The 22,364-nt window shown below is 44.4% G+C and overlaps 1 protein-coding gene and 1 long non-coding RNA gene across 3 annotated transcripts in view; one reads left to right on the top strand and one right to left on the bottom strand.

Annotated features, from left to right (window-relative positions):
* Nucleotides 1–17,664, bottom strand: part of gfra2b (GDNF family receptor alpha 2b) — a 95,074-nt gene extending 77,410 nt beyond the window's left edge. The window contains exons 1-2 of the mRNA XM_061061414.1: nt 16,864–17,664; nt 8,781–9,080 (exon numbers count right to left, since the gene is read on the bottom strand). Coding sequence (XP_060917397.1) covers nt 8,781–9,080; nt 16,864–16,903 — 340 coding nt within the window. The 5' untranslated portion in view covers nt 16,904–17,664. The remainder of the gene's footprint in view (nt 1–8,780; nt 9,081–16,863) is intronic.
* LOC132992230 (uncharacterized) overlaps nt 1–22,364 on the top strand; it is a 190,881-nt gene that overhangs the window by 82,656 nt on the left and 85,861 nt on the right. The gene's annotated exons all lie outside the window — the stretch shown is intronic.

Genomic DNA, 22,364 nt, shown 5'->3' with positions numbered 1-22,364 from the left:
ATTGTTGGTTCAGAGTTAAATATGACTTCCTTATTGTCAACATATTAAATAAACTCTAATTAGCCTGCAGATGGTGCCTCTCCTGACTCTTTCTGCTCGTTGGTTGTTCTGATCTTCAGGTCATTTTGCATGTTTTTTTAGCTTCTTTGACGTAACTTTGTGCTCGTTATGCAGCTGCATGTTGGTCCTTTGCATCGTTTTGTGGTTATGTAGTCGCTCTGTGTGTTGACATAGTAAGTGTTTGAGTCTTTAGAGTCTGTCGGAGGAGCTTTAGCGTCTCACTTTGGATGTTCAGTATTTCTCTGAGCTTCTTTTTCCGTCTCCGTGTGGTTATTTTCTTTGGTTCTGTCTTTGTTCCCCTGTGTGGTCGTCTTGTATCTGTAGTGGTCTTTCTATGTCTCCATGTGGTTCTTATGGATCTCTTCGGGGTTTCCTTGTGTGTTTACTTTCAGTTGTTTTGCTTCTACTTTTGTTGGTTTCTATGTGTAGCTGTTGTGCATTTCTCTGTTTTTGTATTTCTGTGTTTGCTTTGTGTCTCTTTGAGGTTTTGCATCTTCATTTGGTTGTCTCTGTTTTCACTTCCGCATGGTTCTTTTCACGTCATGTCCTTCCTCCTTATTGTGCTTGTTGTGGTTGTTGTCACCATCGTGGTTATCGTGGTATTCCCCCCCCCCCCCCCCCCCCCCCCCCCGCCACTTCCTGTCCAACAGGGATAATCTCCCGCTGTGAGAGACGGGTGTGAACAGGTGGGTCAGGAAGATTTCAGGGGTGGCCTGTCTGAAATATGGGGGGGGGGGTTCTTGCAGGGCCTTGTAGTTCTTTTGGATCTCTTTCCTTATTATTTAGTGTCTTTGTAGTCCTATTGCATCTCTTACGAGTTCTGATGTGTCTCTGTGAGGTGTTTTTATTGTCTACTTGTAGTTACTTGTCCCTTTGTGTTTTGTGTGTGTGTGTGTGTGTGTGTGTGTGTGTGTGTGTGTGTGTGTGTGTGTGTGTGTGTGTGTGTGTGTGTGTGTGTGTGTGTGTGTGTGTGTGTGTGTGTGGCTCCTTTGTAAACGCCAGTTGTTTTATCAAACCAAACGTAAAGTTCTGTTGTGTCACATTCAAGGTTTTTCTGCTCGGCTCGTTTGTTTGCATATGACAGAGAGCAGATAAAAACAGGTGGATGAAAACTCAATGGCTTCAGAGTTCCTTCATTGTGAGTGTTTCCTTCCTTTTGTCTCTCAGACGGAGAGCAGAAGTCCTTAAGCAAAGAATTATGAAAGAAAAGAGAAAAAGGAAAAGTTGCAAGAAAGACTCTCACTCTCCGTCTACAGACTCAGCTCTCTCCACCCACAACCAGTTTCCTGTCCCTCCGCTCATTAGTCATCTTCCCCCTCCTCTTCAGCACCTTTTAACTGCTCTCTGAGGATCTGCTGGGTAATCACACGTTCAATGGAAACTCCACAGAGAGAATCCAGGATGCTGCTGTCAATCATGACTCCTCTAATTAACCAAACATCTGCTGAATTGCTGGAGCGACGAGTTTACATCATAAGCAATAAGACAAGCTGCAGGGACCAGTCAGCTCCTGTTTACTGTGTCAATAACCTAAATCTAAACTTCCCCCAACTCCCTAAAACTTCATCTCTTCATCGTGGAGATCCACTAAGTCATATAGGTAGTTCAGACAGCAACAGAGACTAAATGAGTTAATCCCCTCCTTTACACTGCAGTGTCTGTTCTGATTGGTCATAAAGTTGTAGGATGTTTGCATCACGGCTCATTCCAGCATCAAGACAAAGATATTTCCTTTCAGCCACATTTGACCCAATAACAAGCCATTAAGAGCATCATAATGTCAGGAGTTGTTCCTTAGTTTAATATTTTATTTCAGCGGTCCTGTCAATATCTGGTTCCCCTTCGACAGTCCAGCTAACTCCTGGTTCTTGCTCAGCTGTCCTGTCAATGTCTGCTTCCCATGGCGATCCCTGGTCCTTCCTTGAGGTCCTACTGATGTCTGGTTCACCCTTGGCGGTCCTGTGGACTCCTAGTTCCCCCTCTGCGGTCCCACTGACTCCTGCTTCTTGCTCCACATTCCTGTGGATGTCTGCTTCCCCCAAGTGTTCCTGTCGTTGTCTGGTTCCACCTTGATGGTCCTGTGGATGTCTGGTTCCCCCTTGGCGGTCCTGTCGCCTCCTAGTTCCACCATGGCAGTCAAGCCGACTCCTGGTTCTTGCTCAGCGGTCCTGTGGATGTCTGGTTCCCCCTCAGTGGTCCTGTCAACCCCTGGTTCCCCCTCAGTGGTCCTGTCAACCCCTGGTTCCCCCATGGCGGTCAAGCTAACTCCTGGTTCTTGCTCAGCAGTCCAATCTTGTGGATGTCTGGTTCTCCCTCAGCAGTCCAGCTGACTCCTGGTTTTCCCTAAGCAGACCCAGCAGACTCCTGGTTCTCCTGGTTCCCCCTGGGAGGTCTGGCCAACGCCTCTCACTGTTCCAACGTCTGCAGTCTGGCTGATTCATGCTCCTGGTCCCGCGTCTGACATCCTGCCTTCACCTGTTCCTCCGGCTCCCAGGTTCCTTCTCTGGTTCTTGGCTCATGTACGTGATCCGTCTGGCGGCTTTTCCTCGGTTTATGTTGGACTTTGTTTTGAATTTGGACTCTTTGAAGAAAGCTTTTGTTTCAGCCTTTTGGTCTTTTTGTTTGATTAAAATGTTTAATCATCTTTAATTTGGTCCCATTTCTTGTTTTACCACAACATGACACAGAAGTCTTTTTCAAAAAACACACTTTACTTTTTTGTGCATGTAGACTGGAGTCACAGATCAATGAATAAATAAACGCTTTATGGCATGCTGTGTGTTACGGCCCAAATGAATCAAAGACAGATAAGAAACCAAAGGAAACAAAAGGAGCTGGAGACCTCGGCCAAGGAGAAAAGATGGGCCGGTTGCCGAGCCAACCTTGCAATGGCCCGTCGCTCTCCGCACACCCCCCTAAAAACTGCCAAAGAAAACAAGACTGACCTAAAGAAAATAAAGAGTCAGGAAACAGGACTACCTGGGGTCTCGAGCCCGAACTAAAATAAAAAAAACGAGCAATCTGGACACGCCTTGGAAAAATAATTGGGGAAAGGATATTAATACAAAATGGAGAACAAAAGATCCTCAGCACAAGCTGCAGAGTGTGTGTGTGTGTGTGTATGTGTGTGTGTGTGTGTGTGTGTGTGTGTGTGTGTATGTGTGTGTGTGTGTGTGTGTGTGTGTGTGTGTGTGTGTGTGTGTGTGCATGAGTCTGTCCTACCTGGCTCCTCTAAATCCTCCTCCTCATCCTCCTCCCTGAGCGCGGATAGCTCTGAGGTGTGCAGCAGGCAGAGGGAGGAGGGAGACCCCAGAATCCAGAGAGGGAGAGAAACTGGGTCGTAACACCGTGAAACTGAAGCCGGCATGAGGACGTCCTTTATTTACTTCATCATATTCATAAGTCATCAGGTTGTTTTTAATTGAACGTATTTTGCTGAATACATTTGAAATATTTATCAAACATTATTGAGAAATAAAATTACAAAGAAAACGATGACTGTGTCAACATGAATCTCGTACTGAATATTTGGCGTTCATGTTAGCCGCAACACTCCAACATCTACTGACGTAGACTTTAAATTGAACGGATACTTATTGTGCAGGTTTGTATTTATAGCTCAATTTCTGTGACATTTTCATTTGAGGACACATTTCAAGCTAATGAGGCATAATGAGAAATTAATTAGTGCTTTTTGTTTTTCTGTGTTTATAACTGAATAGTGTGTCTTCTTAAGCCCTGATAACATGTGGAGTTCCTCAGGGCTCTATTCTTAGACCAATTTCTTTTCAATACAAAATAAAGTTCTCTTAAAGATTGTTTTAGCTTTTTGCGCCTTTATTGGAGAGAAAGGACAGGGGAGTCAGAAATCAGGGCGAGAGAGAGGGGGAAATGACATACGGGAAACGAGCCACAGATCGGATTCAAACCCAGGCCGCCCGCTTGGAGGACTACAGCCTCATGGACGCACACTAACCACTAGACCACAGGCAGTTCTGCAGACCTATATTTTTTGTTGTTGTCAGCCCCTCAAACAAATACAAGTATTATCATATGTTGGCCTCGAGGCTTACTACAACACAGTCACCCGCCAGCCAGAGGTGCTGCTTGTCAACAGGCAATGCAGGCAACTGCTTGGGGCCCCAGACCAGTAGGGGGACCCTGAAGGCTCACAAACAAAGTTTTTCAAGGAAAGTCAACAAAGAAAAACGAAGAGGAATGATCCGTCTTTAGGAGAGAAAAAGAGGAGGAGTAATCGTCAGCAGGCAGACATGATGCCAATGAATGCTGGTTGGAGGGCCCCCAAATTGTTATTTGCCCAGGGCCCCGACAGGCTCTAAAATAGCCACTGATGGGAGCTTCAGCCATAGACTGGCTGTAGCTACGATTAATGGGTCTTCTCTGCTTGCTCCACAACCTGGATGTAAACAAGCTCTGTGAACAGTTAGCATCGTGGAGCAGAGTAGTTTGGTCGTATTTTGAAGAAAACATTTGCAGACTGTGTCAGGCTTCATATAATTTAGTTCAGTCGACGGGGAAATTAGTCACCTAGGAACATCAGGAGACAGAGACAGCTACATGGTCCTGATGTTCACTGGACCTCTGAGCAGCGCTAAATCTTTGCTTTCCTTATTTCATATTTACAAGCTGAATCCTGGGGTCGTTTCCAACATAATATGAATGAACTACTTCCAGTTACACAATGACACTGACAGAATCCATGAATTTAACATGCATCCTTAGCTTCTTCTTATTACCTAAAAATATGTTAACGTTTTCAGGAGAGTCAACAATTCATCCCACTTCCCCTCAAAGATTTTGACTTTTTCTTCCTCTTTAACTCTTTACCACGAATCCTCCAAACTAGGGAGAGGAAAAAATGCAGCTGCTCGACTTTTAAATTAAACCAGGACAAGAGAACATATTACTCCACTTCTTGCCTCACTCTCGCTTTGTTTCCGGATGTTTCCGGTTCCTTCCTGAGATCCTCGGGCGGCCTCCGAGCTGTTCTGTGTCTGAGATTTAAATCAGGTTTGAGAGTACGGGGGACCCGGCTCCGCTGCAGCCCGGGATGCTCCTGCTGTAAGGAGCTCAGACTCAGCCAATCATAATCGTCTTTAAACATCACTTCTTCAAACAGACGTCTTTGTGCCGTGTGCTTCACATCTTTAATGCTCTGCATGTTTTTTGTTCTTCTGTCTGCTTCGGTCATTCCTCTCTGTTTGTTTACATTTCATACAATCGTGTTAAAGAAACCAGTGTGCCTCTACTTAACTCCGCTTCAGATGATCTGACCATAGCTGTGTCCTTCCCAAAATGTTAATCCCTCCTTTAAATCCAAACTGCCTAACCTTGGATGCAAAGAAAACTTTGGACTTATTTCCTCTTACCTGTTCTTCTTCTCTGGATTCTATTATAAGTTTTAAGCTGAAAAGCCAACAAATCCTCTTCTGCCGTGTTAAATATTCATGCATGAATGAGAGACGGCAGAGAAGAGGCGCAGGAGGGAGAAACTCCTTTTGTTCGTTGTCACATGAAAGAGAAAATAGAGCCGGAAATTAAATGTGCAAGAACACAATTTCCATCAGACGTATATAAACTCATTTTAACTGTAATTAACAATGCTGCAGAGCGAGCGTCCTCGGAGAAATAAAGATAATTTCTTGCCGTCTTTGTGCTCAAACTGCTGCACTTAGCGAGCACACACACATCCGCACAGATTGCTGTTTGAATCAGTTGTTTGATGTGCAAAGACTCACGACTCAAGGCTGCATCCATCCTCAACCCATTTACCTGCGCCCTTGAAGTTCTGCCCACTAAAGTGCTCTGGGAAAAAGGGTTTGAAATATTTTATTTACCTTCCTTACAAGCGTTGCTGCAGCCTCCTGCTGGTATTTCCAGAACTCTCCAGGAGAGAAATGTTTTTAGATCTGACTGATTCTAAATGATCATCCTCCTGAGGTTTGAGGAAAATGCAGCATTCATAAAAGACATCTTAGTTAACTCAATTAGGTTTGCATCAAACATTCTCAGCATGCCTTCATCAAGAAGCTAAATAAATAAAGACAACATGATAGGTCCAAAAATGTAAGTTCCCTAAGTGTCCACCTAGAGTTTTTTTTCTGAGCGCCAGCGTCTTTTTCAAAACTGTTTTTAACGAGTAGAGAGCAGAAGCAGGTCATTCTGAGCGCTTTGGTTTTTCAACTGCTCAGAAAGGCGCAGATGATGTCACCGGCGACCGGCGCTTTTTTCACAATATGATATTCCCCGTAGTTTTACCGCCTACTGATCATGAACTGTACCCACCTCCTCCTCGCTCCGTGTCTGAGCGGGAAATAAACATGTTAATCTCTGCTGTAAAAACAGGCTTTATAGAATGGGTGTGTATTTGACTTCCTGTGCTTCTGCAGCCAGCCTCTAGTGGACACTCGAGGATTTTACACTTCAGCATCGGTTTCTGCGGGAGGTTTCTGCGTGGTACGTCTGAGCTCCACTTTTTTACAACAGGTCAAATCAGAACTTTATTTATTCACATGTTAAGAACCATTAGCAGCTGATTGGTCAATCAGCTCCATAGCCAAAACAACAATACCCTGACCACACACTGAGTCCATGAACACCTTGTGGGTACTTAACCTGAGAAATATGAAATATTAAAAACACTCTTTGTTTTTATTGAAGTCATTTTCATCGTATTGTCTTCTGTTAAATTGTTAATCCACCTGCGAGCCGGCAGGACTCCAATATTTGATTTAAAAAAAAAACAAAGAGGAGGAAAACAAAATTCATAATGGAGTGAGCTCACAACAGGAGGTCTGCACACATGCACACACCCAAACACACACACACACACACACACACACACACACACACACACACACACACAGACACACACATGTGTTACACACTTAATGAGACACAACACTGGAGATAAGCTGATTTAAATGTTTCATAACAACTCATCTAAAAGACACAAACGCACCGCATCACCGAAACACACAAACTAACTGAATCACTGAGAAATGCAAACGCACCACAGTCCTGAGACCAAACTTCAAAAGGTGCCAAGACACACGAAAGCACCATAGCCCTGAGACCCATAAATGCACCACAGTCGTGAGACACGCGAACGCACCACAGTCCTGTGTGCACAAAACAACCACAGTTGTAAGACACATGAACGCACGGTGCTCTGTGTCCTTGAGTTGCTGATGACACTGAATGTCACATATCTGAGAGAATGTGTTTTTGTACGTTTGCACGACTTTGTCTGGCTTAAATGTATATCCTGTGTGTGGCCACCAAGTGTGTGTGTATAGTGTGTGTGTGTGTGTGTGTGTATGTGTGTGTGTGTGTGTGTGTGTGTCTGTGTGTGATACATGAGCTTTGGCGCTGCAGAGACATCCTCAGTGGAATGAAGAACAAAGAGAGCGGCTCTTAATGAGCTCTGCCACTGCTTAGACCCAAACTAGGCCAGCCAGCCAACAAGCCATGTGTGTGTGTGTGTGTGTGTGTGTGTGTGTGTGTGTGTGTGTGTGTGTGTGTGTGTGTGAACAGAGTGCAGGACCAGCAGTGGGACCTGAACAAACCGGAGCCGTTAGCAGGTGTCTGGGGCGACTCTGCAGCTCTGCAGTGTGGGAATGTTCCTGGGATGTTTGTTCTATTAAAAGTCCCACAGCACATTAAAACAACAAGAACAACAACAAAGAGCTCAAAATGCTGTTTAGCGTATAGTTTATGATGTCAGCCATTCATCAGCACCCTTCTGTTACACGGTCTGACTTGTGTTTACAAAAGGAGAACAGTAGATGCAGCAGACATATCGTGTGTTTTATAACCACACATTTTGATCACTTTGATCACATGCACACCCATTACCAACAGAGCAACTCACGCACACACGATTGGCTGTGAGCTTCAGGTATGTTGTGCTCTAGACAGCTGAGATCTGTACTGAGGGGGAGGAGCTACAATCCTGAATCCACACCAACTGAGATATTGAGCAAAAATCTAATCAAAAATCACCGTTCAAACATTTTCAGCTCTCCTTTGTAGCGTCTTGTGAATCCCATGTAGCTCCGCCCCTAATCCCCCCCCCCCCCCCCCCCCCCCCACTCTGGTGTCTCTGACTCTAAATGGGACCTTAAAGAGCATCATGCTGTGACGAAGAAGACTTCAAAATACAGATTGAGACCTTAAACCTGTTTTTTTTTCCATCATCAACATCTACATAATCAAACTGATTTCTGGACCTAAAAGATCGCCCCCTGTTGCACATAAGTTAGAGCCGTTCTCAGACACGGGGTCCATTTCTTATAGTGTCTACGATCTGAGCTGAAGTTTGAAGACGTGAGACCTGACGCTTCAGACGTATTGCCCGTGGTAAAGATGGTAACTTCAGCGTTGGCTCCACTTTTTAAAAAAAATCTCCAAAGCATGGAAACACACTGAGGTTGAGAAACTTAGAGTGAAAGTTAAACCAACAGCTTCACATTCCTTCTGTTCTCAGCTGCTTTGCCCCTTGTTGACACTCGAGGCAGAACTCAAAGTGGCACCAACGCAACAATCGATGAAGAGCCTCCCCGAGCTCTGAACATATGAATATCTCTGTAAAAGTCGCTCTGTGTCCTCAGCCAGCTCTCAGCTCATCACTGACGCAGCATCAACAGGCAGCAGGAGGTTTAATTATCTGTGCAGCGAGCCGTGTGTGAGCCTCTTACCCTCGGTCAGACCCATGTGGATGCTCCAGTAGTTCTGCAGACACTGCAGCTCCTTCTTCATGCCCCTCTTGCAGCGACAGTCGTACAGCGGAGAGTCCTGCAGCACCTCCAGCGCCCCCTGGCACTCCTTGGAGGCCAGCATGGCGCTGCGCTCCTTGTCCCCTCCCGAGAGGCACTGGCGCATGATCCGGTACCGGGAGCTGCACTGGCTGTTCTGGTTACACAGCTCAGACGCTCGGACGCAGTCCAGAGGTTCCCTCCAGCCGGGGGGGCCCAGCTCCGAGTCACAGACGCACACATCTGGAGAGAGAGAGAGAGAGAGAGAGAGAGAGAGAGAGAGAGAGGAGATGCTAATGAGGCTCATTGTCTCTATTTAATAATAACTTTATTCATATAGCACCTTACTTTGACATACAAGCATAAAGAACAATAAAAGAATTGTATTGATAGAATGAAAATCAACTTTAGAAACTTTGATAGGCCGAAGCGTTTCGGCTTATCCGGGGCCGGGCCTTTATCAGGGTCATCATCGTCCCCATGGATGACCCTGATGAAGGCCCCCGCCCCTGCACAAGGCGAAATGTGTCTGTCTGATGAAGTTAAAAAAGTTCATCTTGATACAACAACTGTGCTGCAGCGTTCTGATCTGAACCCTCCGATGATGTGAAAAAACAATATTTACTGTAAAAACAAACATGCACTGAAACAACATTTACAGAACCACTTGGATTTCCATTTTCCACATTTTATTTTCAATGCATTCCTTTTTATGTTTCTACATTGATTTCCATTTTGTATTTTGCAGATATAGCTCTTCTCCATGCACGCCTATGGCTCCATATTTAATAGCCTGCGAGGTGAAACTCGGGGCAACACTCTCTCCGAGTGAACAGCAAACACTGACGGAGACTCAGAGAAACGTTTGAAGGTTTTTGTCGACTCTTCTCTCATCAGGACGGTGGAGCCGCTCAGACACGAGGACACGTTCAAAAGGACTCGCTGATACGGCAGGGTTCAAATCTGACGATGGACCTGTCAGTCAGCGATCAGGGGTCGCTTTCACAAACATCCTGAGGCTAAAAGTAGCTGCTAACTAGCCACATATGGAGTGAGGCGGTGTGAGCTCCTGAGAGCTCTAACCTGTGTGTTTATCATTCAACATGTCATCCATGTTTTAGAAACAATCAAAAAAGACCTGAGAGGACACTCTGAGCCTCGGCTGTGTGACAGAATTATTCATCAAATAAAAACATCTCCTCTGATCACTTCATCGAGAGCGGCGGCTGTAATCAATAAATGGAAACCAGAGATTTTATCTTCATCTCTGAGTCCTGCAGGATCTCGGCTGCCTGAACAATCGTACGGCGTTTTATTGTTTTCAGGCGTTGGGTCTTTCTCTCCGCAGTTCTTTGAAAAACTCTTGGAGGAAGACTATTCAATAAAAAGACTCCCGCCGGCGAGGAAACATCCTTTGTGAATTTTTCCTTGAACTCTGTTGGAGAACTTCCTGTTTGAAGAATACAGGAAGGAGTCGTTACACGCAGAAATGAAGCTGTGATGACAGAGGACGTTGGGCTCCTTCATGAACTGCTGAACTCTGAATATTTCAGTTCACGCCAGGTCCATTTTATCTCCGTTGTTAAACTCTGAACATGCTGTGAATCTTTAATGGAGTCCGATCCGCTGCAGTGTCCAATCACTGAGTGATATCCAATAAGGGGGCGTGTCTGTCAGTAAAAACTCTTCGATGGCTGCTCTCCATTGTCCTCACTCATCAGATCTCCCTCCTCTCTCCTCGACATAAGGAGCTACTTCTGATTTGACTGAGGAGTGAAGAGCGAGGAGTGAGGAACGAGGATAGAGGAGCGAGGAGTGAAGAGCTAGGAGTGAGGATCGAAGAGTGAGGAATGAGGAGTGAAGAGCTAGGAGCTAGGAGTGAGGAGCGAGGAGCAAGGATCGAGGAGTGAGGAGTGAGGAGTGAAGAGCTAGGAGCTAGGAGTGAGGAGCGAGGAGTGAGGAGTGAAGAGCTAGGAGCTAGGAGTGAGGAGTGAGGAATGAGGAGTGAAGAGCTAGGAGTGAGGATCGAAGAGTGAGGAATGAGGAGTGAAGAGCTAGGAGTGAGGATCGAAGAGTGAGGAATGAGGAGTGAAGAGCTAGGAGCTAGGAGTGAGGAGCGAGGAGTGAGGAGTGAGGAGTGAGGAGTTTAGAGCTAGGAGCTAGGAGTGAGGAGTGAGGAGTGAGGAATGAGGAGTGAAGAGCTAGGAGCTAGGAGTGAGGATCGAGGAGTGAGGAATGAGAAATTAGGAGTTAGGAGTTAGGAGTGAGGTATGAGGAGTGAAGCGCTAGGAGCTAGGAGTGAGGAGTGAGGAGTGAGGAGCCACGAGCAAGAACCTAGGAGCTAGGACAAGGAGAGAGGAATGAGGAGTGAAGTGAGGAGAGAAGAGCCACGAGCAAGGAGTGAGGAGCTAGGAGCAAGGAGTGAGGGAACATCATTGAAGACACTAGATAAAAGGAACAACACGTGTCAGAGCTGCAACAACAAGCTGCCCCGTGACAGTCGGACACTTTCACACACACAGATGAGGAGTTGTGGATCTTTACGTGCAGGAGGTTTTCATTTTATTCTTCTGAAAACTGTAAGCATGGAATCGGTCGTTCATCAGTCAAACTTGAAAGGTGATTCTTGTGTTTTTCCATTAAACATTCTCGCTGTGACTCTGTAAACGTCCCTGCAGGGATCGAGGGGAAACAAGGACACAGAGAGAAACATTCATCAGCCACTCCGTTCTCCCACAGTTTTCTAAATAAATACAAATTTGACTCCAAGAGGAAAGTGTCCCCGAGTCTGACCGAACCCTAACAGATGAAGTCTGGGAGATGTAGTTTATCAAAGTGTCTCTGGAGATTTAACAGAGACCTGATGTGACGATCATATTAGCAGCTTCTGTCGACAGAATGAGACTCGTGCTTAAACAAAAAACCACGTCTCAGGGGATTTTAAAGTCACAGTCAAATGTTCAAAGTGGGAATAAAATCCTTCTTTTTTTTTGTAAGAGTTATGGCGCTCTGACATTATCTCCATCATCTGGTGTAAAGTGGTCATCAAACTCAACCCGAGCTGTTTGAAGGCAGTTTGTTTCTTGTCTTGGCGTTATGATGAAATCAAATGTGTAATGTTATCGCAGGTTTTTAAGTCTCATCTTGTACAAATTATGTTTGATGACATTTTAAACAACCAATAGGAGCCAGACAGGCAGCTGAAAACTTGGTGGGAAGGAGAAGGAATGTGCGGATCTCCTGGGGCGTTTCTCAAACCACTCCGTCTGCTCTCTGATTGGTTGTGTTCTGACCAATGAGAGAGCAGATAAAGGGTCAATCAAAGTCTAACCTTTATTCAACAAAGCAGAACCTAACTTCAAGCTCACCTGCTGTTTTATATATAAAGACTGGATTGGGTGATAATATGTCAGACGTGGTGTTAAAACGTGTTTTTGCCGCCCCCAAGTGGCCAAAAAAGATCTGATATTTAACGTGAGGGGAAGCACAGTATATGTTAGAGTATTGTTCATGTTAGAGCATCATCAAATCACACTTTGTTAAAGGAGTGCTCCACAGATTCATCACAACATCATCAACAGTAACGTGTTTTATTTTCAACCCTGCATGATCTCAAAAGCTTGTGCCTACATTACCCACGATGCAACTCAGCCTAGACAACAACACGGAAACTACTACGGCTCTGGGAAACCGACGCAAATTGCTAAAATCTAAGCAAACTTTGGCACACCTTTTAAAATAAATCCAAGCTGCAAAGTCTGAGCAAAATTATATAATCATTTAATTCAGTCCTGACAAAAATGGAATTATGTATTTAAGCCTGACCTCTGTTACCATGGAAACAGAACCCGCAACACTGACCTCGTCCTCCTTGTTATTTTCATCCTCCAGTTTGTCTCAAACTAACCCGTTCCCCCTCAGAGTTCTCTCAAAGGTTCCTCTCAAAGGTTCCCCCCTCAAAGGTTCCTTCCACAAAGGTTCCTCCCTCAAAGGTTCCTTCCTCAAAGGTTCCTTCCTCAAAGGTTCCACTCCCTCAAAAGTTCCTTCCACAAAGGTTCCTCTCTCTCAAATGTTCCTCTCCCTCAAAGGTTCCCCCCTCAAAAGGTTCCTTCCACAAAGGTTCCTCCCTCAAAGGTTCCTCCCACAAAGGTTCCTTCCTCAAAGGTTCGTCCCTCAAAGGTTCCTTCCTCAAAGGTTCCTCTCCCTCAAAGGTTCCCCCCTCAAAGGTTCCTTCCACAAAGGTTCCTCCCTCAAAGGTTCCTTCCTCAAAGGTTCCTCTCCCCCAAAAGTCCCCCCCTCAAAGGTTCCTTCCACAAAGGTTCCTCCCTCAAAGGTTCCTCTCCCTCAAAAGTTCCTTCCTCAAAGGTTCCTTCCTCAAAGGTTCCTTCCTCCCTCAAAGGTTCCTCTTCACAGCTGCACCATGAACACCATCACATGATGTCACAGGAAGCTTCAAATGATGACCGGCTCGTTCAATCTGCTCAGTATTCCAGTCAGAGCGAGTGATTTTTAAACACACTGCAGTTAGCATTAAACAGCTTGAAGTGTCGGCTACAGAAACATTTCATTTAATCCGTTCCTTCCCTTTAAATGTCAACAGATCTCATTAAGGACGCGAAGAGACACTGAAGTTATCATCATCATCATCATCATCATCATCATCATCATCATCATCATCATCATCATGAGTCTGCAGACGGTCTTAGACACTCATCTGATGGGAACTTCATATTTTCACTGAGTGGAGTCTGTGAGGTCATTCTCGTGAGACGGCCCTGTGGCCTCTTCTCTTGTTGAAGCTTTGTGTAGGCGTGGCTGTCCAATCACCTGAGCCCGATGCTCGCAGTCACGATAAGGCCTGGCACACACTCAAAGATTTTTTAAAATCTTAAAGGATTTGTAAAATGTGAGAGAGCCGACACATGACGACAGATCCTGACGGATGAACAGTTCAGTTCTTATCGTGTGTGGAGAGCAACTAGGCGACTGACTCAGCACGCCACACACTAACCGATTCATTCAACCAACAACCAGAGTCTCTCAGAAGAGAGTAAGAGTAAACAAACATGATGCTCAAGCTAACTGTTAGCTACCTGGTACATCCATCACATTGTGTAAACACTCATGTTGTTGCAACAAATCAGTCCTCCGTTTCTGACTTAAACCATGTTTAACCTCAGAACCCACTCATGACACAAACTGATTCTGGAGCAGCTTTAAGGGCTAATTTAAGACAGGCTTTTCAAAATAAGAGCTGTGAGGACAGAGAGAGGAATAAGAGAGCTGCTCCCTCTGGAGGCAGCAGGTTTCAGGACCACGGACAGCACCGCAGCCCAGCTGAAGACTCAACATGACAGACTCTGATGTAGAGGGATTTAAGGACCTTTAAAGGAAGCTGCTTCTTCTGTTTCTGCTTTTTTTACACTTACACATCAATACAAAGACACAAACACACAGGCATACCTACATACGATTGAGTATTTATCATTTTAACACACATGTTGAAATGATTTCTAACTCATTCCAGGTCATACACAACAGAAGAAAATCAAATAATATGACTTTATTGAAGACATAAAATAATCATGCATCTGTGTCTAGGTTTTTGATGATATCAGAATCTGCCAATTTATTTTTATTTGAACTTTTTTCCTTTCATAATGAGTTTCTCCTGAGGATAATGATCCTTAACAATAAAAAAATGAGGGTTCTTAATAGTGTTGTAGTCAAGACCACACTAATAGAGACCAAGACACACCCGAGACCAGGGCGCTCTGAGACCGAGACAAGAGCAAGACATGTAGGCATCAAGACCGAGTCAAGACCAAGACCAAGGCAGGGTGAGACCAAGACAACAGGACATTACCAAAATAAAAGCTTGTTCTTTTCTTCCTTGTTTTCAAACCATTTGTCTGATGGGGACGGGCCTGTCTGATTGGCTCTGGTCTGTGTGGTGTGAACAGAAGCGTCGGTACTGATTCACCCATACTTTAATTATTAATGGTTGAAGTCTAAATGACATCCCCCGTCTGTTCCTGCAGGGGGCGCTGGAGTCCCATCGATGGCGGTCTCCATGCTGGAAATGCTGTCTCAGTCTAACTTCAGTCAACCTAACAACAGGCTGAGAGCTGGAGCTGAGGCGGGTTTTAATCCTCCTGACAAACTGTTACACCGCGCCCACCTGTCAATCAGGTCAGCTACACGCCTTATTGTGAATAACTCTTATCCTTCATCAAATCAAAACTGATGAGTCATCAAAACATTCACCCCCCGTACAGTGTGTGTTGATCGAGACATGAGCTAATCAGACCTGTTTGTTTTTTTGAACCAGGCTGTAAACATGTTAATCTCTGCTGTACAAACAGACTTTTTAGAATGGGTGTTTATGTGACTTCCTGTGCTTCTGCAGCCAGCCTCTAGTGGACACTCGAGGAACTGCAGGATTTTACACTCAGCATCGGCTAAATTTTTCATTAGCTCCATGGTAACCAGCTGCAATATTAAAAAGCAACCTGGAGCAGGTTCCAGGTTAGTGCAGATTTATCGGTTTATGTGTCAGCAGAAAATGGAAAATAAAAACTGAAAACATGACGTCATTCTGTCGTTTCTCCACCAGCAGGCAGTGATGCGTCTGTTTTTTCATGTGTATTAAATCCTGACCTGTGTTGTATTTGGTCATTAGCATTTATTAATGGTAGATTTTAGGGATAAATCCATTTCTTACTTGATTTTAGTTTTTTATTAAATCGTTTCAGATTATTTAAACTGTCAGATACTTTATTAACATTAGAGCTTCATTCAAAGATACGTCTGTGACTGTAAGAATGATGAATTATGTTTTCTGGTTTATTTTCTCGCCGATGACTCTGTAGTGATTGTCTTTCCATGATGTCATTTATTTGACATTTTTCCCCATCTCCTGATTTTTCACAGACCAAACGACTTATTACTTTAATCAAAGTGTAATAATAATAATAATAATACATTTCATTTGTAACGCACTTTAAATTTTTTGCAAAAAAATCTCAAAGTGCTACAGGAAAAAAAATAGAAATAAAATAAATTAAAAAAAAATAGAAATAAAAACAAATTTAATCAACTAAGCAACTAACGAAACTAAAAGCACAAGCAGAAGGCTTTGTTAAAAAGGTTTTTAGGGCCCTTTTAAAAGCGTCAGCAGACTGTGGAGCCCTCAGCTGCTCGGGGAGAGCGTTCCACAGACTGTGGAGCAGAGGAGCAGAAGGCCCGGTCACCCATGGTGTGGAGTTTAATAGTTGATAAATACAATTATAAGTGGCTGTTTTCCTTTCCTGTCGTTCAGACACAAAGGTCCAATCACATACAACTCCAGGTCACAAATAAAAATTAATATCAGGCTCAGAAATCATCAATTCAGTGATTAACATCTCACATAAAAGCGTCACTAATGATGATTCATTAATACAACAGGTAGATGATGACGTCACGGGAGACTTTTTAATGCTCTAGCTTCTTTTTAAATGGCAGTAAACTGAAGATTGGAGTATTTTAGGGAGAGGACAATTCTACCTCTGCTGTACAACCTCTGTTACACACGCACGCTCACGCATACACACACACACACACACACACACACACACACACACACACACTTTAATTTACAGTGAACAGGTGAACAAATTAAAAAAGCAGGATTTATGGTTTCAGGAGGAACTCGAGAAAGATTCATTTACAACACGGAGCAGCATCTGAACGTGCGGTTAATGTGGCTCGTGCTCCTTAACCGGAATGATAAAAGGACACACACGGACGCACAAGCACGCGCGAGGGGAGAAGGGGGGGCTGGGGGGTCAAGGAGATGTGGGCGAAGAGGGGAGGGGGGGTGGAATTGCAGCACGCCCCCTCCGAGCCAAAATGATTAAATGAGAACAGAGAGCCCACCTGGTCCGCCCGTAGACCCTCTGCGCTCACCTGTCAGTGTGTGTGTGAGTGTGTGCGCGTGCACGTGTGTTCCCGGGTGTGTGTCTGTGTGTGCGGGTGTACTTACCCAGCAGAGACACAAAAGTGATGAGAGTGATCAGGATCATGTCGCGTGCAGCTGTAATCCACAGAGTCAGACTGAAAACGGTTTCCCGCGCGGTCCGGTCCGGTTCACTCCCGCGTGCCTCTCTCTCTTTCTCTCTCTCACGCGCTCTCTCGGTGTCTCTCACTCACTACCTATCTCTCTTTCTGCGCTGGAAACCAGTGAAACTGCCGCCGGCATGACGGAGAAGGCACGAACAAACCCCAGGAGACGGTGTTAGCGGGGATCCTGGACCCGAGAGGAGCTCACAGAGTCCGGTAACGGCCGCATGTTCCGGTGCAGCAGCGCGTGACCGAGTATCCACAGAGCATCCGGTCCAAGAGCGGAGAAACAAACACTTTCCTGCAGCTTTTCACGCGTTAAACATCCCGCTGCTTCGTCCCGCTGTACTCCAACTTTCCCCGGTGCTCGGTATGACCGTGACGCGCTCCTCTTCTGTCCACTCACATAAACACGTATTGGAATATAAATCACAATAATGATGATGATGAGGGTTAGTTGGATCGATTAGCTCCACATCGGAGCAGCCTGGTGCGTAATGGCACGCGAGTCTCCCTCAAATGTCGCTCCTTATCCACTCCAGCTTTCTCGCGCGTCCGTTTGTGGCTCCTTCAGCAAACCGAGCGCGTGCGACCACTGAGGAAAACCTAGAAACCTCCTCCTTCCCCCTTTCTCACTCTCTCCCCTCCTCTCTCTCTCTCACACACACACACACAAACACACACTTTAAGATACACACTGAAGGCGTGTGTCAGCGTCGGAGGAGTCTCTCTCTCTCTCTCTCTCTCTCTCTCTCTCTCACCAGGTGTCTAACAAGCAAAACGCGCGTGCACGGACTCAACATGATGACCTGGGGTGATGCAGCGCGAGGCAGCATCAAAGCGAACGAGTCTAAATTCATTTAAAATGCTGGTGTTTTCACAACAGTTCAGTCACGAGCGCAGCTTTGGTGGAAAAAAGGGGTTATGGTGTTCTTCGAAAATCTGTGTTTTCATCTCTCAGCGTCAGCATCTCTTCAGAATCATAAGAACCGAAGATGTTGGTATGTTTTTGAAACCCTAAATCATGTTTGCAGGCATCCTTTTAGAGCTATAATAACCTTCACCTAAATGAAGGTCAGCCTGACAGCCTAAACCCAGGGCAGAAAAACTACAAAACACTTGTTGCATCTAATCTAATAGCTCATTTCTTAATGGTCTAATCAGTGAGATGTGTAGAGAGTGAAATGATAAAGTGAGCTTACTATATGATCAGACATTAAGGAAACATGTTGAAGTGCTGGCTTCTCTGACAACAATGCAGCAGTCAGTATGTCCTCCTTCTAACTTTAGATTCTGGTCCTGAATGCTCTGGATTTGTTTGGACCAGAGAAGGTAGGCGGTTTTAAGGCACCCCTACACGGCTGTTTTGGACGCCCCTCGGTTTGCAGATATGAGAGCAGTTATCAGGTCAAACCAACAGGTGTTGCAGTGATTTAAGCGAGCAAGAGAAGTGGTTCAGATAGAAGTGATTGTACCCGACCTAAAAAGCCTCTGCATGTTTCTAATAAGCTCCACGAGCAGAAACGTGCTCAAACTAGGATCAATATTGGAGATGATTTTGAAAAATGGAGAGGTTAGAACACAGAAAGATTTACAGACCCATGCAGAGCTGGATAAACACTGAAGCTTCAGTGTTCACCACATGGTGACCTGTGTGAGCATCGACTCTAGAGAGGAGGGGGCGGGGGGAGACAGCTCTTTACAATGTTTAGAATTTAGACTGCAGTACCCATTTTAAACACTAGGTGTCAGAGTTACATATTGCTCCTTTAAGGGTTATGGGGGGGATGAGTTTATGTTTCAACTCATCCTTCTTGAGTACATTACGGCTAAGAGTTGGTCTTGCATTTGCATAATTAGGGGTGAGTCTGAATGGACTGACAGGTGAGTGCTGTGTAGCTGTGGCCGCCTCAGGTCCCCTCTTTGCTGTTTCTAGATTAATTGAAAGTTGACGCAGCATTTCCAATATGGCCACCACCATAGTTCAGTTCACAGCGGCTCTTTAGAAATCAAAGGGTGACATCGTGGAGGCTACGTCCATGTTTTATACAGTCTGTTGTAAAAAGAGGTCGTATAAGGTGTACTTTCATAAATACTTTTTTATTCCAAACATCCATTATCATCTCTTAAGATAAACAACTGTTTGGTAAAGTTCAACATTCCCACTTTTTAAGGAAATAATATCTCAGACGTCAGGAGTAGCTTGTGTCTGCTGCCCCCATGTGGCCACAAACCCCTTAAAAATACGATGTTATGAAAGGAATGAGGACAATTTGACCAACATTGAGAGCAGAAAATGTCATCTTTTTTCATTCTAAATTATCTGAAAACCTGGAGCCTACATTACCCACAATGCAACGTCACCGACTTACATCTGTGTAACAGAACGGGCTTCTCAAATGACATTTTCTAAACTTGTCAAAACAAACAAATCTAAGTTAAAGAACTCTGTTTGTGCTGAAGTAAAAATCTGCAGACCCACTGTGTTAATGTCAGCTTGCAGACCCCCCCTGAAGATATTGATGTTGTTTGATTTGATTTAATTCATCTAATAGTCTGCATATTTCAGCTTTGTTTAGTCCTCCATATGTTCCAGCGTAACGTTCTGATAGTTCAGACATCATCTAATTTATCAGATTGACCAGATTCTTATGACGTATCAGGTGATTTGACAATAACAGAACAACGTTCATTTAACCCTGAGTAAAAAGCATGAATTGTAAATTCCTGCTCTGCCACAGCTGTGAGTGGGAAAACACACCCCGCTGTTTTTTTTTTTTAAATGTGAGGGTGGGCAGATCAGAGTTTTTCTCGTGTATTTTGTGATTATTTAAGTACGTGTACTGCAGAGACAGAAACAGGAGGGAAGCCTGTCGTATTGTTAGAAAGAAATGTGTGGTGGAGGGTCGGCTGTTTTTAGAACCAGCCACTAAACATGTTTATCTCTGCAGTGAGAACAGGAAGTTTTGAACGGGTGTGTATGTGACTTCATGGGCCTTTGAGACAACCTCAAGTGGACACATGAGGAACTGCAGGTTTGTGTATTTCCGCATTGGCTTCATAATTTTTTTTATACCCCTAAGGTTGCCACTTGGTCTCAAGACCAGGGGTGGTTCTAGAGTCTGTTGGGGCCCTAGGCAAACATCAATTGGGGGTAACTTTGGTTATCACACCAATAATGTAGGCAAGGGCAGCATGAGTAAGTGCTGTCAAATGGGGCCCATGTATGAAGGTAGATATGTTGCAAAATGTGAGAGCTTGTAGAATGAGATGTGAGAGCTTGAAAAAGTGAACTTGTATGTAAAAATCATAATTTACTCAGATTTTTTTTAAATAACTTGTGCCTATTATCCTTTACAACCACAACTCTCCAATTACAACTTCTCAAATCTGCAGCTACAACTGCACAAACTACTTTTCTCGCGTGAATCTGCGCTGCTTGAGTTTTGCAACACATTTTGCGAGACATCTGTAGCAAAACAAATTTGTACTTGTAGAAATCCCCCGCTCTCCCGTGTGTGTGTGTGGGGAGGGGGGATTGACCAATCAGAAGGGAGGAATTGCAGGTACCGGGGTGAAGATAGTTTCATGTTTGACATTTGCCTGTGTTTGCGTCGATTACCGTCAATACCTCCGAGTCAAAGCCTCGATTTCTCACAGTTTGGGGATATGTTGGAGAGCAGATTAAGGCAGACGTTTCACAGTTTTGATAAACTTCAAATAACCAAAAATGACATGCAGCTGGGAGCGCAAAGAACTGAATGTCTGTCCAACGCGCCGGTGACTATAGGCGGAGGACCGTCGTAAAAGTGCAATACGGCTAATTTCAATATTCAATAACTTCTTTGTTTTTCAACATAGACATCTCAATCCACTGCTATTATAGAAGGTGACAGCCCTTAACATTTCAGACCAATGAATACAAAATAAAAATAAATAAAAATAACTCTGCAAATCATCATTATCAATGACATATTGCCTTAAATAAGCACATTTCAAGGTTATAATCTCAATAGATTTCTAATTTTTGATTTTATTGACATCAAATCACCTCTCATGTGTCCTGGACATCCTCTCACAACTTTCACAGCTCTTAGTTAGTATAGGAGGCCTTTAAAAAAAGCCTTAATACCATTATCAAGGGCCTGTCGCTTTAAATATGCAATTTTCAAGGTTGGAATTTCAATAGCTTTCTCATTTTTGAATTTAAAATTTGCACATTCAAGCAGTTGCCTGCCTTGCCTGTTGAGAAGCAGCACCTCTGCCTGAAACAGCAGAAAGAGTAACAGCAGATCAAACTACGAGACCGGTTCAGAAAACAACGGATCATGCTGCATCTTCAGCGTGAAACCCAACAGTCAAGAGTTAAAGCTCACTGATGAATTTAAAACTCTGCTGCTCGCTTACAAAACAGCGACAAAAACGGCTCCTCCTTACTTTAACTCTCTCATCCAGGTCTACACTCCCTCCCGCCCACTACGCTCTGCCAATGAAAGGCGTCTGATCCAACCTTCACAACAGGGTCCTAAGTCTCTGACTAGACTCTTCTCCTCTGTCGCCCCCCGGTGGTGGAATGAACTTCCAAACTCCATTCGATCTGCAGAGTCCCTCTGCACCTTTAAGAAAAATCTAAAGACCCAGCTCTTTCATGAACACCTACTAACTTAATGATGATGGTCTCCATATTATTGATGATGATGATGGTAATGACGATGTGTCATTTGTTTGATAACGATGACTTATAAGATGGTTTCTATACTGATTAGAGCTCTCAAGAACTGCTGTCAATGTTGTGCTTTGGCTCTGGTCACTTCCTGTCAGCACCTGTGTGTCCAATCAGACTCAAAGCTGATCGTTTGCTCTTACTGACATTGTTCCCTTTTTTTATAGATCATTGCTTGTGTTGTACTTACTCTCTGATGTACGTCGCTTTGGATAAAAGCGTCTGCTAAGTGAATTGTAGAATTGTGTTGAATTCTGGCTCATGCTAGCCATGCTAGCAAAACCTGATTTACCATCAAGGTCTCATGCAGCCCAATAAGGCTGTCAGAAAATGTAAATATTTCAAAGTAAACATACAGGCTGGTTGATTAAATGTAGCTGCAACATTCAGAAGCGTTCAGAAATACTAGGCCTGAGCTCATCATAATCGTGTTTCTAAGAAACAGATGATCTGTTCAGTTTGAGACGTGCTCAGCAGAGAACCCCCCCCCCCCCCCCCCCCCCATTATCAGAGATCAAAGGAGCTGAAGCCCTCCGTGCATCAGCAGCATCTATAAAAATACTAAAATACAAAAAGCATCTCATTTAGGGGGAAGGAAAACAGGGTGACACAGATCCAGATGAACGTCGGCAGACCAACTCAGTCTGTATATTCAACTGAAAAAGGTGGAAGAAGATCAAAAACACACACAGACAATACTT

This window comes from Labrus mixtus, chromosome 17, assembly GCF_963584025.1.
Source record: "Labrus mixtus chromosome 17, fLabMix1.1, whole genome shotgun sequence".
In the NCBI taxonomy this organism is placed as follows: Eukaryota; Metazoa; Chordata; class Actinopteri; order Labriformes; family Labridae; genus Labrus; species Labrus mixtus.
The sequence above is the reverse complement of the archived record's forward strand: the minus strand, read 5'-3'. Positions and strand labels throughout refer to the sequence as shown.